Source organism: Notothenia rossii, assembly GCF_949606895.1.
Source record: "Notothenia rossii genome assembly, chromosome: 10".
Classification (NCBI taxonomy): Eukaryota; Metazoa; Chordata; class Actinopteri; order Perciformes; family Nototheniidae; genus Notothenia; species Notothenia rossii.
In genome coordinates, this window is record NC_136908.1 from 25,560,384 (window position 1) to 25,575,569 (window position 15,186).

Below are 15,186 nucleotides of genomic sequence, written 5' to 3' on the forward strand. Positions count from 1 at the left end.
ATATTACTGCGATGAAATTGCATTAATTGAACAGAATCTGAAAAAAAAGTGCACAGTTGTAGCATTACATTTGTTTGCTTTAGAAGTCAAATATTCAGGTTATTTTTTTTGAACCAGGCACATCACAAAGTGCATTTACTGAATACAATAATAGCAGTCTTAATACATTTCCTGACATACAAAAAAAACAGCTAAAGAGCAATGCAACACAAAGAGGTAGTACTGTAGCAATACTATTTTTTCGCTTTTCAAGTAATAACAAAAAAATCATACGTTTTGGTCACATTTGACCCAGACACATTACAAAGTCCATTTAAATGAATACAGAAAGAACTCTCAAGTTACCCTTCAGTGCACAAACCCATAACAAGGGATACGGGTAACTATATGAATGAATACTACACTACACGTCTACTATAGTAAACTAGGTGCTTACTATCACCTCATTTGTGATTTGTCATAGCTGACTTTCTCAATGGGGGAAGGGACATTTTTTGTTTTGAACAAGAGCAGTGATTTTTGGCTCATAGGATATCAATGCAATCCTAAAACATTGGTGAAAAGTGCTGTCAGTCAGGGAGCAGCGAGTGCTACTTTTGATTGAGTTCATGTGTGAAAAGCTTGATTCACATGTGTATGTTGATCCAAACATACTGAGCACACAGATCGCTACTTTCTGAACGTTAGGGAACTGCCGTTTTTGACATCACTCCAAAACTTCGCTGGCCCGTTAGTGCGCTGCATGTCAATAAGTTCCAGTGTATATTTCCCCTTGTCGATGCAGGGAACCACTTCCTTTGCTCTGGTTCATACGTCCCCCTCTATTGCAACAGTGAAGGGGTCTCTGACAAAGCCCATCACCTCTGTGGGCAGAGCAAGTCCATCCAATCGACCGGCAAAGTTCTCTTTCAACCTCGCAATGAAATCTGTAATCACATCCGTGATTTGTGCCGTAGATGTGTTTGGGGAGCGTCGGAAAATGCAGCATCCGACCCGTGCTCAAGTCGGTCGCGAAAAGGTCCAGCTTGACTTGGATCTGCTCCACAAGATCAATTACCGTTTTGTCTCTGTTTACGCTTCAGAGTTGAGAGAGACATGTTTTAGAGTTGCTTTCATAGGACCACCGTTACTAGCACCACTAGATGCACTTTCAAAAAACGTGCTGCGTTGTGGTTTGGTGGTTTCTATGCAACGCGGAGTATTGCGTTCATGGTCTGTACTAGTGTAAGAATTTGGCTACGGGAGGCTGGGCCACTCGGGAGTTGGTTCTGGGCCGCATCTGGCCCGCGGGCCGCCAGTTGAATAGGCCTGGTATACAGGAAAAAAGGGTCGCTTGTGTATACTCACCAATATAGACTAAAAACCATCTTGTGCAATAACCCACGGCCTCAACAGTGCGATGAACACTTTTGCATTTTGCTCTTGTTATTACTAGCTGCTACTTAACTTCATTTTGTAATGTTAGTTTTCTTATTTTATTTTGTCTGCATTGTACATGTGACGTAACAATGTACATTTCCCTGCTGTGACTAAAGCATGTGTAATGTTCTGATTTTGCAGGGTTTTATGAGCTGATGATGGATAACAGGACAGTTGCAGGGCAGACCATCAACGCAGTGGTGCGCTTGTCTCTGTACCCAGAGCTCATCACCAGCTTTATATACAGATTCACAGGCAGCGAGGTGAGAGGGGTTTTGTTGTTTCTGATATGCTATGGACTAGACATTGGTTTCATATTTGTTTACCAGATGGAGAGAAGGAAGAAAGGTACTAAATACTGTAATTACTGGCAAACACATTGAAAACTATCATAATGCCTTGATTTTTTATGTAGCGATTGGTTAAGAGCATTTTTATTTTAGCTGGTTTGACTCAGTTTAACAAGTATTAATAGAGACAGTTAAATGAGTTTTTTACATGTCAGATTCATTGGTTTACCACTGGAAATGGCCCTGAGGTGCCATGCTGGGTTGTATTTGATCTTCTCAATCTGGCCCATGTCAACACAAGTGGAGCTGCATGGCACAAGAAGAAGCATTATTTGATTTGATTTAAAGTCACAATAAAAGCCCCAAACTAAACCGACCAATGCCGAGTACAACAATGATTCTCCATGTAGTTTAAAAAGTCTCATCTGCTGCCATTGCAGTGGACTTTTCACATAATATTGCAAAAAATTATTCAGTGCACTTAGTAAGGAAAAGTGGAGGGAAGTCAGCTTTTGCTTTGCATTATATGGCAATGAATAACGATAGCACCGAACAGAAACATGGACTTATTTTGTCGTATGGTTAAACTTAATTAGGTTACATCAATAAGCACACCGTATCACCCCGACAGGGTGAGCAGGATCCCGACGCATAGCTGGAGGTTTTGAACCAATGTCCAAACTGACCAGAATCCCGTATTCAATACAATGTCTCTGCCTTCAGGAGTTTGTGGAGCCAATTTACTTCTACATCGGAGCCGTGTTTGGGCTGCAGGCGATCTACGTGTCTGCCCTGTTTGTTTGTAGCTGGGTGATGAGCGGCACCTGGGTGGCCGGCATGTTGGCCGTGGCCTGGTATGTGATCAACAGGTAAGAGGAATCATGCGGCCTGCTTTCTCTGCATGCCTCATCTATATTCTGCTTCTGTCAATGTGGCACTTGTTGTTTGGTTAGGGAAGTTTAAGGTTCTATTTGTTTAGCTATCGTTTGTGTTTGTTGTTTTGGGCATTGCTAATTTTTCCGAAGTCATTTAACTGCTTTTCATGGTGTTGCTGACCCTTTCTTGGGAGTGGGGAATCGCAGCGCATATTGTGACATAACAACAGGACATAACAGGTTATTTCTTCCTCAGACCTGACACAACCAAAGTGGACTATGCAATTCCTCTGCGGGACAACTGGGCTCTGCCTTACTTCTCTTGCCAGGTTGCAGCTTTGACTGGATTCCTGACTAATAACATCAGCTCTGCCACCGAGGTGAGCCTCTCGTGAACACAAAAACATACTGTACCATATCAAAGTAAGGTGTAATTCTGCATTCACACACACTGATGCACTGTATTTCTCTGCAGCTGTTTTGCTATCTTACCATGAGTGCCACCACCTTCACTTTCCTGCTGGTGTGGGAACATAGCCACTACGTGCTCTTCCTCCAAGGCCTCTGTCTTTTCTTCCTCGACGCTTTTGACCTTTTGCCATCACGTAAGGTAAGGGAAGTCAAGATCAAGAAATCAAGAAAAAGTCCAGCACCTAAAAAAAACACAATTTATCTGTTTTCAGAATGAACAAAATACATTATTACATATTTATAACTGACCTGTAGAGGTGCTAGTATGCTGATTGTGTTACTTTCAATCACCCAGGCAATGTATCCTACTGTTGTCATGCTAAGCTAACCCCCTTTGCCTGAAATGCCTCCATTGGACTCTTTTGTTTACTTCCTGAACATAATGACATCATTATGGAACACTTGCGCTCCTATTGGCTTGCGCTCTAACACATTGTATGTAAGGGGCGGGACATCTCTTAAGAGGTTGACCAATCACAACAGAGCAGGCCAGCTAACCAATCAGAGCAGACTGGGCTCTGGTTTCAGACCAAGCGGCAAATTCTGTGGAAGAGCCGGGACGCCAATACGGAAGTGGCACACACTGCAGTTCATATATTGGCCGATAGAGACTGACTGCAGAAAGGAGCAATTTCCATAGAACCCCATGTTAAAATGCCCAACTTTACAGCAGAAAAAAACATGTTTCTAACCATGGATGCAATAAATATTATTATGAATATAGTTAGATTCCACCTTCATGATTATGGATCTGTGAGTGAAATGTTTTCTAACAAGACCCTTTTATTTATATTGGGTCTTAAAGTTTTTTGCATAAATTAGGGCATGGTCACATTGAGTGACGGCTCTGTGAAGTGACTGCTACTGTTAGCTTCTTGTGTCTCTGCTAGCTGCTCCGTGAAGCTACAGGCACTCTGCCTGTTCAGCTCATCCAGGGAACACAACTTGCCCCCGGCCGTGTTTGTTTGTTCTTCATGCTTATATATCGGACTATTGTGACTCGCTCTGCGGTTGAAACAGACGGTGCATGAATGCGGTTTTGCGGTAAGTGAAATTCGAGTACTTATTTATGTGTTAATGATTTTAATCAGCTACGTAATTAATGTTAAGGCTTGGGTTAGCGTGTAAGCGAGTGGTAGCTACATCGGTGCTAACGATGCTAATAGTAGCCTCCAAGTTAAAATCATAGACTATTTATAAAGGTTAAAACGAAATAGACAAGCGTTAAGTGGGATAATACTGTACAACAAACAGCTTCTGTTTGAGGTTGATAAAATAAGGTCATCCTTGTAACTTAGAGAGATATTTTATTATTTAGGTAGGAACTGTATGCATCGCTAAGGTTAATTTAAATTGGCTATGCTCAAGTATGTAGACAAGCTAACGTCGAAGTAGTGTATGTGAAATCAACCTCACAATAAGATGTGTGTATATTAAAATTATTAATGTCATATTTCAAGATGATTACTTAGATATTAAAATATGGTTGGTTGAGCTGGAGTTCATTATTGAGCTTACACGTTAACATCACAGTCATCTGAAGAACAAACCCAAACCTTGTTGTTTTTATGAATTGCATTACCAAATGGGTATCAAATAAACAGTAAGCATTGGTAACACAACTTCCAAAGTTACAGTAGAATAAAAAGGACCCTGACTCGGACAATACACAATCCAACATGTTCAACAGAAGATAATCAGTTATATTGTTTGTACACATGGTACTTTACATATATATCTGTTTGTTTAAGGTGTCCAGGTGATGCAGACAGGCTGGACCAGAGAGTGAGAGACAGAACTGGATTCCTCACAGCAGTGAACTTCAGCACAGGTACAAAGACTCTCTTTTTCATACTGTACAAAGAATCAAGAAAGTATTGACTTTAATACACTGATATACATTCCATTAAACAATACTAGATCACCTACACATCAGTGAAGTTGAGGGTTTTTTCTGTGCAAAAAGTTACATTTAGATGTTAACAAGCAATATGATTTTGTCAGCTTTCTAATTTAATGTATGGAAGACAAAGATATTTAACACATAGTGAGAACTGCTACTATTTATCTGTCAATATTGTCTGTAAAAACGTGGTAAAAGTTATTCTTTCAGTGAGACAACAGAGCAAGCTTCTACAGTTGCATTACGTTTTGATAACAGTTAAATATTATTTTGATAACATATATTTCAATGTTGATGAACTTCATACTATTCATTCATAATCTGATTTGTCTTTGTAGCTCACTGTTGAAATAAAAAAAAACTATTAAATTACAAAATAATTATATCTCCAGGCCCTAAACACACAAACACACCGCTTTCGCAAATAACACACTTGTTCTGCAATTTTATGTTTCTTGTAATTTTTGTTGGGAAAAGACATGCCTGAAAGACACAACATTTTCTCCTTCTCTGAGGGTCAAGAAGAACATCCAAGAGGAACATTAAAAGCTGATGTTATGAGATTGTAAGACCAGTACACTAAGAATCTACTTTTATTGTAAAAACAGTCAGCTGATCGAATGCACCTATTTCCACATCTACACTCCATCAGCTGATTATTTGTATTGGCCTCGCTTTATGAACTTCACATCACTTGTGCCGCAGAGTTTGCAATGTCACAAATAAATGGGGCCAATCTTCATTCAGATGTGAATGTGTAATCTAACATTTTCAGTAAGAATAATGGACAAAAGGTGTACAAATACAATTTATTGAAATGTGAACCAAAAGTTAATCAAATGTGTTAAATAAAATGGACAGAAGGTGTAAACCTATTAAATGTAGGGACGTAACGATATATCAAATATCGTGGTAAATAAATGTCTCAATACCGTCGTGAGACTTTTTTTATTTTTTTATATATAATTTTTTAAACCTTTATTCAACCAGATGGTCCCATTGAGATCATCAATCTCTTTTTCAAGGGAGACCTGTCCAACATGGCAGCAAGTAGGTTACAACACAAACATAAAGCAACAGATAACAATAAAGGACATCCTATTTACAGGGCTACATATACATACCTAGAGACATTGACAAGTACCAACAGTATATTTATATCTCACCCTGTCAATAAGCCTCACCTTCTTGGCAACAACTGTATTGTTTTTGAAGTGGTGGAGAGACAATGCACAGTTTTACCCACTGCTGTCACCCATGGCCAAAGCATATCTCTCTGTCCCAGCAACATCAGTACCAAGCGAGAGAGTTTTTTCCACAGCAGGGGATATTGTAAACGCCCAAACATCCCAGCTTCTACCTCGAAATGTGGACATGCTCATATTCCTAAAAGATAACCTCGATGATGCTGAGTGAGTGAGTTAGAGTTTAGTTACTTGAAAAACTAAAGTGAAACTTGATTTATTCTATTGCAGGGTCTGATTATTATATTGTTGACACTTTAAAATACTAATATCCTACTAAAATGCTGTACAAATCAGATTTATTATTTAATAAAGAAAAAAAATTCCAAGAAAAAAAATAATTCACTTTTCTTTCTTTATTTTTCAATATCGCGATAAATATCGTACCGTGGACTTTTTATCGCGATATTATCGTACCGTGAGTTGTTGGTATCGTTACATCCCTAATTAAATGTATAAGTAAACACATTTAGTCAAATAAAGTGACAGACTAGGCCTGTGCAGTTGGTATCAGCTTTGCCCAGCATGGGCTCCTCCATCAGGCCTGGACCTCCTCGCTGAGGAAAGACCCTCAGTCCTCTCCAAACCAACAGACAGGACGTCCATCACACGGAGGTTTCTCCCTGAAGTCTCTGCAGCTCAGGACACCACGCTGTCTCAATCCGTCCACACTGAATATGAGAGGGGGAAAATGAAAATAACAAATGCTTTAGACAATAAGAAACATAAAGTTGACTGTTGAGTTGCTCAGTTTTTTTAGATTTTCAATACTATTACTGTATAACTAATATATCAGGTTAAGAGGCACATTCAAATAAAGATTGGTCTTTAAATACATGTTGTCTTTTGAATTGTTTGTCTAAAGTCAAGGATCTAGAACTGGTACTTAGTTTTAATGATACAGTCTGGTTATTATGCTGTTTGGAGGAGGCCTCACAGGTAAGAGTACTAACTAGCTACCATCACATTTACCTTCAGTGTTTCCCCTAGGATGGAGTCATAGCAGCGGTGCTAAGGCACGTGGGCCCAGCATAATGTGAGCGCGGAGCGCATGGAATCTTTTAGTGTGTGCGCGTGCAAAGTGTGCCCCGCCAATTTGTTTCTATGTGTTAGCACAAGAAAGGCTCTTGAGGCCTAGTACCAGGGCCGATTCTAGACAATTTGCTGCCCTAGGTGAGATTTTAGGTGACATTTTATATGTAAAGAATAAATGAAAAATCTCTACAAAAGACAAATACACTGCAAAAACAGAAACTTATTGACATAGGTAATAGACGTCAAAATGGCTTCAAAGGTATTCAGTATTGTAGGAACATGTTTGAATTGGGGGGTGGACGTCACATCCTCTAGGGCAGGGGTGTCAAAGTCAAATGCATCAGAGGGCCAAAAAAACAAATTTGCTACAAGCCGAGGGCCGGACTGGTTCAATTTTTATTAAAACATATTAAAATGATTGCACATAACCTATTGAACCAAGACCTAACACAGTGCATCGTATATTATTTAATGATTAAATGAATGAAGCAATATTTTCTTATGGCTCTGTCATTTATTTAAAGGGAAAACATTTTCAACAGGCAAACAGCAAAAAAGTTAATGTCCTTCAAAAATAAAATATGCTCCTTAATATCGAGATAAATGCATAAATGAAATTGCATGCATTATAAACTGAAAATGCAATATTGTGCTGCTCCCATGCTTTCAAATAGTAAAATGAGAAAATAAAAAAATAAAAATAAAATCAGTTGTATTCTTTCTCATGGCTCTTATCTGCAATCCATTAACTGAAAAATAAATATAAATAAATAAAATACAAAAATCTATGGCACACAGACAAAACAATACTTCTTTCAAAGAAAAATCATGTCTTGTAGAAACAAAAAATAAAAATAAATAAAAATTTAACTGAATTAAAAAATAAAAATAAGTTAATGCTCTGTGATGCTCACTTGTCTGAGGCTGAGCCTGATACTTGGTGGTGTCCCATCTTTTGTACAAGTTCATCTATGTTCGGGGTCAGGCTCTGAGCTGAGGAAATCCTCAGGATTGACTCAAGGTGTGTATCAGTAAGACGGCTCCAGTGTGATGTTTTGTTTAGCTTCATCAAAGAGAACATTTGTTCACACAGGTATGTGCTGCCAAACATAGAGAGCGTCTGAGCAGCTTGGATGCGCAGCTGAGGCAATGTGTCGGGGATGAAACGTGCAAACTCAGCAGCACCCACTCTCTCATATTTTTCCCTCAGTGTGTCATTGCACTGGAGCTCAATCAACTCCATTTGCAGGTTTGTTGGTGCGCTTTCCACGTCAACTCCAAAAGGATTGGCGAGCAGTTCAAACCTGCTTTTTTGAGCTTCAAAGTCAGCAAATCGGCGTCGGAAGTCGGCGGCAAGTATGTTGAGTTTATCAGCAAACTGTGCACTCGGGAACACAGCGGTAGAGAGCTTCTCTTTCATTGTCTGGCAGCTGGGAAAGTGGCTCAAGTTTTCTTTCCGCATCTGTGTCTCCCACAGGATCAGCTTGGTTTTAAACGCCTTCACTGTACTGTACATATCAGAGATGACACGCCCCCGTCCCTGCAGCTGCAGGTTCATCGCATTCAGATGGCTTGTGATGTCGCACAGAAACGCCATTTCACACATAAATGTTTCATCTCGGAGCTCTGTTGTGTCTTTCCCTTTGCTTTCCATGAACAGACAGATCTCCTCATGCAGCTCGAAACATCTTTGCAGCACTTTTCCTTGGCTTAGCCATCGCACAGCCGTGTGATAGGGCAAGTCACCATACTCTGTATCTAACTCGCCCAGAAATGCCTTGAACTGGCGGTGATTTAAACCTTTGGCCCTAATGAAGTTAACTGCACGCGTTATGATGCTCATTACATGATCCATTTTCAAGGCTTTGCCACATAACGACTCCTGGTGTATTACGCAGTGATAAGCTGTCAGCTCACCTGTGACGTTTTCGTCCCGCATCCTCTCACGTATTCTTGCCACCAATCCACTCCTATGTCCACACATCGCGGGTGCTCCGTCTGTTGTCAATCCCACGAGTTTTCCCCAAGGCAGCCCCATCTCATTTACACATCTGGATACCTCTTCATACAGATCTTGTCCTGTAGTTGTGCCATGCATAGGACGTAATGCCAAAAACTCTTCTGTTATGCCCAGGCTGGAGTCAACTCCACGAATGAAAATTGACAGCTGGGCAATGTCACTTGTGTCGGTGCTCTCATCCGCAGCAAGTGAATATGCGATGAAATCTTTTCCCTTTTCCACAAGCTGTTCTTTTAGATTGGTGGAAAGCTGGTCTACACGTTCAGCAACGGTGTTTCTGCTCAGGCTCACGTTTGAAAATAGCTGCCTTTTGTCTGGGCACACCGTGTCACAAACTTTAAGCATACAGTTTTTGATAAACTCTCCCTCTGTAAAGGGCCGGGCTGATTTTGCAACTTCTTCTGCCACAATAAAACTAGCCTTGACAGCAGCCTCGCTTTGTGATTTGGCTTTTGTGAACAGAGCCTGCCGGGACTTAAGACCTTGTTTTAATTCTTCCACCTTCTGTAGCCTTTGTTCCATGTCCATATTCTTGTCTTTGTCTTTGTGTTTCTTAGACGTTTCATGGTGCCTTCTTAGATTATATTCTTTCATTACGGCCACACTTTCTCCACACAGAAGACACACAGCTTTGCCTTTTACCTCCGTGAACATGTACTCTGCCTCCCACCTGGCTTTAAACCCCCTGTTCTCACCGTCCACCTTCCGTTTAGCCATTATTGGGGAGCGGGGTTGCTGAAAGTTGACATCTGCCCTGAATGCTGATGACTAACGAAGCCGAGGCCCACTTGCGGCGCTGCAGTGAGTTCGCGGGCTACCGTTGCATTGTGGGAAATGTAGTCTTGGTGCGTGCAAAACACAAGCAGGCGGCTGTGGCCTGCGGGCCGGTTCTAATACTAATCAAATATCATCCCGGGGGCCAAGATAATTCATTCGCGGGCCGGATCTGGCCCGCGGGCCTTGACTTTGACACCCCTGCTCTAGGGGGATACGGGGGTATGTCCCCCCGGGAAGATCTTTTTTTGAACATTTTACAGTAAAATGCTTCAATCTGGTGCACTTTGAGCACACAATTACTAGAGACCTGATCTAGGGGGCACAACTCTAAAACGCCCATATGAAAAAGATCGGTTTACATTTTAATTATCAAATAAGTATATGAACACAACAAATAACCTACCATAGCCAATAACAAATGAATGTAGCTTATTTTATTTTTGTTGTTCATTCATATCTTATTTTACCTAGTTAACATTTTTTTATTTATGCATATTTTTGTATCTCTCCAACTTTAAACAATATTTTTGGTTTACTGTCCTATAGTATACATTGGAATGATTTCAAACGCGTTTTTATTTATCCTAAATATTATGGAGTGCCTTGGAAATATGTGTTTACATAATTTGTGGTCAAAACGTTTGAGACCCACTGCAGGGCTCGACATTATAAATGGCCCGCTGGCCCGGTGTCGGTACCATATGTGTTCGGGTACCATATGTGTTCGGGGTCCGTCTCTTACCAATGAAGTCACAACGTCACGCATACCAATTTCCTCGCAGGCTAGGCAGTCAAGAATATTCGAATTAGCTTCGGCTTGATGTGGAGATGTGATTTGATGTGTCGTTTGTCCCCCAATATCTACATATAATAACGGACAAAGTAAAGAATGAAGTGTAGGCTATGTTTAAATGTTCGGAATTTGACCGCGTATGATGGTCCTCTTGAGTTGCCGTACAGCCAATGACTCTGGCGTACAGCTTTGATTTGCCCCCGAGCACCCCTGGGTAAATTAACGTACAGCCAATGACAATGCGTACAATGCGTGACGTCATTGGTAAGAGACGGCCCCCGAACACATATGGTACCCCGAACACATATGGTACTCACACCGGAAGCACTATTTACACACCCCGGGCCAGCATAACGTACTTTCCACTTGCCCGCTCGGGCCACTAAAAATAATGCTTTAAAAAAAAGAATGGTCCTGTGGTATTTGTATTTTGACTAGCAATTTAGTTAAATTGTTTCGTTTATTAACGCTACAACATAGCGTCCCGTAAGTCGGTTGTCGTTGTTGGGTGGAAAGCAAACAGCTGTTTGCTGCGGAGCGCAGCGCGAGCAGGCTCCCGTAAGCGGTAGCGCGCTCCTTCACTACAGACTATCGCGCCACCTAACCATTCGCCAAAATGTTTTTAATACCAGCGGTAACCGGTCAAGCGCCGGGCAAAAGAACTATCTTAAAATAAAATAAAGTCACCGGAGGAGTTAATGGAGAATGACAGGGAGTATGAGAAGAAGAGGGAGAGAAAGTTTAAGCCAGTTTGATCGATGGAGTTGGCTTCGAGTGATGCAGTGACGCATCCTAAAACCCTTTTATAATCTATCGATTAGATTTATGATTCGAAAATTATAAAAGTAGGGTAGACATGTGGAGATTATCCGGCTGAACAAAACGTGCATTTATCAAACAGGTTTGTTTTCCACAGACCTTATATCCAGCTATTTTCCAAAACCCTGTGGAGAAATCCCATTGCTTTTTTCGAGGGAACCAGCAGCTTACTTCCTGGTTTTAGGACGCGTCACTGCAGCTCTCAATATGATGCCGATATAAACAAGGTCTTCTGTCGGCTCTGTACATCAATGCCGACCTATGCTGACAAGTAAGTCAACAGTAGAAAATATAAAGGTATTGGCTATAGGGAAATGTCCCAGCAGTTTAGGATAATGAAGGTTCTAATCTAATCTATTACATAGCCATTACATTTCTAACTCCTAATGACAGGGAGGCAGAAAGAGCATTATTCAAATAATAATACCAATAACAATGACCACAATATCATTATTTTAATAAACCAAATCTGAACAATTGAGGAAAATGAGGAAGAACTGATTATTCAAATGTTGTAGTACAAGTAGTAATGTAGTTAGTGCATAAATTACTATTGCAACAAATGTGTTAATTTTCTTCATTATAAGTCGATTTTATTTTGGACGAATGCTCCAGGCCAGTGGTTACAATGGTGGGGCCAGTGATAATACAAGTCCAACGGCCCGGAGGGCCACTGGCATTTTACCCTTAATGTCTACCCCTGCACTGAGATAACTTAGACTAAAATTAACTGTCTAAATACTCAGAGTCCTTTACCTCACTGAGCCTCTCAGTCTGACAGGAGCTCTCCTCCACCCTGGTTGTAGAAACATCTACTTCTTATATCCGTTAGCGCAGCTAGCACCAGAGTCTAATAACAACAGCGCCGGTACTGGTGCACCCTCTCCCTTGCTCGCTCTCTCGCTAACACGCTCGCACTTTGGCTGTGAGCTGCGGGCGCCTGATAAGCCAACATCCCCCACTTTGATCACTTACAGCGCCCACCGTACAGGGAATATGAAACGTGTAACCGGGATGAAAAGGGTGTTACATTTACTTAATTATGAATGTTGTTACATCAAGGCCGAAAGTTAGGATGAGCGCCAACGGTCAAAAATGTTCTTTCCCTCCCAGAGCTACCAGCGCAGCGCCCCCCCAGATCTGGCGCCCCTAGATGCCAGAAATTGGCCCTGCCTAGTACATACAGTGGCAATGTCTCAAGATAGAGAACCGCAGTGACGCGTCCAAAAACCCGGAAGTAAGTTAGCATTTTTAGCTCTTCCGGTTCCTTCGTCAAAAAGCAATGCATTTTTTCCATAGGGCTTTGGAAAATAGCTCGAAATAAGGTCTGTGGTTGACACAAATTTAAGAGATAAATCACGTTTTGTTCTACGACATTAAATACATCAGCAGTGACACCACTGGAGATTTTTGAAGAGTTTACGTGTCTGAAAAACGTTGGTTGTTACCGAGTGGCTGAATAGGACTACAGAAATTGTCGAGGCTAACACGTAAACACTCCCGCTTTTTTTGTTTTCCCCTGTGTTCTGCTTGAAAGCAAGTACATGCCTATCTTTAGTATCTCATTCTGTATATCTATATCTGACCATTAGAATCTGTATTTTTGAAATTGTCGTTTTTAACACCGTAGTTTTACAAATTATAGAATCATTAATTACCAGTGTTTTCCAATTTTACTCGGCAGTTCGTTTCGTTAGCTACAGCTAGCGCTACTAGTTAGCTACGCAATGGTTTGTTGCTTTGCTCCGGGTTGCAGCCACAGGTCTTCGCATGAAACGTGCTTGTTCTATCGTTTCCCGGCCAATGTTTTCCAAAGGAGAGTCTGGATTCGTGTCATGAGGTAAGCTGACGTTACATTTTTGTCCATGTCACGGTGAAATGTAAATGATGGGTAGTGACTGTATCGCCGTTTTAGAGATGGCGCTGCTGAAAAGACCGCAACATAAGTAAAGATAATGAATAAATTAAAACCTATGTGGCTTATATGATAAGTCTAATTAGTACAAGCAGCACAACGTTTCACCATGTAACCAAAGATTGTAGTCAGGGAAATCAGTTTGACATATTGAACTAATAACAAATCACCTCTGGCTGGCAGAGAACTCTCTGCTCCATAGCTTCTCTTCGACGTAAAATCACATGTACATTTTACATTTATATTCAATTTAATATCCCATCCCTCACATACTTTTGTATATATAATAACTTTTTTTTATTTTTTATTGTTATGCTGCTGCAACACAAACATTTCCCAAATTGGGATCAATACAGTAATATCTTATCTTAATTAATTAAGAAATATAACTATTATAATTAGTGTAGCAGCTGACACCTATTTTCAATATGGATTAATCTAACATTTATTTCTTTAGTTCAATTTTGATCTATAAAAATGTCAAAATAGTGAAAATGTTCACGAGACTTATCAAAGAGCAAGGTTATATCTTTAGATGTTTTGTTTTAGCCTATGTACTGTATGTCTTAATGCTCTTATATGTGACGGGATGACTTCCATGAAACTAATATTTTATATCTTCCCAACAGACGAGCTGACAGGAAACCTAACACTCTAACAACCACAACATTGCAACATCCTCCACTGAATGCATATGTTTAGCTGCCTTTGGCTTCTTCCACTGACAGGGGGTGTCAGTGCAGCTGAAATTGTGGATGGCAAAGATGGCTCATGCAGCCGCATGACTGCATTTCCATTCTCAACATGGGCATTCACATTTTGTGGAGAGAATTCCCTCTTCTCCTGTAGATACATGTGATAGTGGGATTGTTTTATTATTTAAAATATATTTCCATTTGTAATGCCTTCCCAATTATCCCTTTAATTGTTTATAGCCTACTGTATGTTTATTTCATGGATATTTCTGTGTTTTCTGGTATGTAATATTTGTAATCTTGGGGCCTCTTCTCTTTAACGTCTACATGCTACCACTGGCTCAGATAATGAAGAACAACAAAATAAGTTACCATAGCTATGCGGATGACACACAAATGTACGTAACCACTTCACCAGGAGACTGTGCTCCGATTCAAACACTGAGTAAGTGCATTGAACAAATCAATGACTGGATGTGTCAGAACTTTCTCCAATTAAACAAAGATAAAACTGAGGTAATGGTTTTTGGAGCCAAGGCAGAACGTATAAAAGTTAGCACTGAGCTTCAGTCTGCAATGTTCAAAACAACAGATAAAGCCAGAACTCTAGGTGTAGTCATGGACTCTGACCTGAGTTTCAACAGTCACATTAAAACAGTTACTAAATCAGCTTACTATCACCTAAAGAACATATCTAGGATTAAAAGACTAATGTCACAGCAGGATTTGGAAAAACTTGTCCATGCTTTTATCTTCAGTAGACTGGACTACTGCAATGGTTTCTTCACAGGTCTCACTAAAAAATCTATTAGAAAGCTTCAGCTGATTCAGAATGCTGCTGCGTGAGTCCTCACTAACACTAAGAAAGTGGATCACATCACTCCTGTTCTGAAGTCTTTACACTGGCTTCCTGTATGTCAAAGAATATAT

The 15,186-nt window shown here is 40.4% G+C and overlaps 1 protein-coding gene across 2 annotated transcripts in view; it reads left to right on the forward strand.

Moving 5' to 3' along the window:
* The window catches only part of LOC307022532 (putative C-mannosyltransferase DPY19L4), a 29,610-nt gene that overhangs the window by 2,193 nt on the left and 12,231 nt on the right, over positions 1 to 15,186 (forward strand). For both annotated transcript variants that reach the window (XM_079655352.1, XM_079655351.1), the window contains exons 5-8: positions 1,561 to 1,682; positions 2,433 to 2,578; positions 2,841 to 2,964; positions 3,060 to 3,194. In XM_079655352.1, coding sequence (XP_079511478.1) covers positions 1,561 to 1,682; positions 2,433 to 2,578; positions 2,841 to 2,964; positions 3,060 to 3,194 — 527 coding nt within the window. The remainder of the gene's footprint in view (positions 1 to 1,560; positions 1,683 to 2,432; positions 2,579 to 2,840; positions 2,965 to 3,059; positions 3,195 to 15,186) is intronic.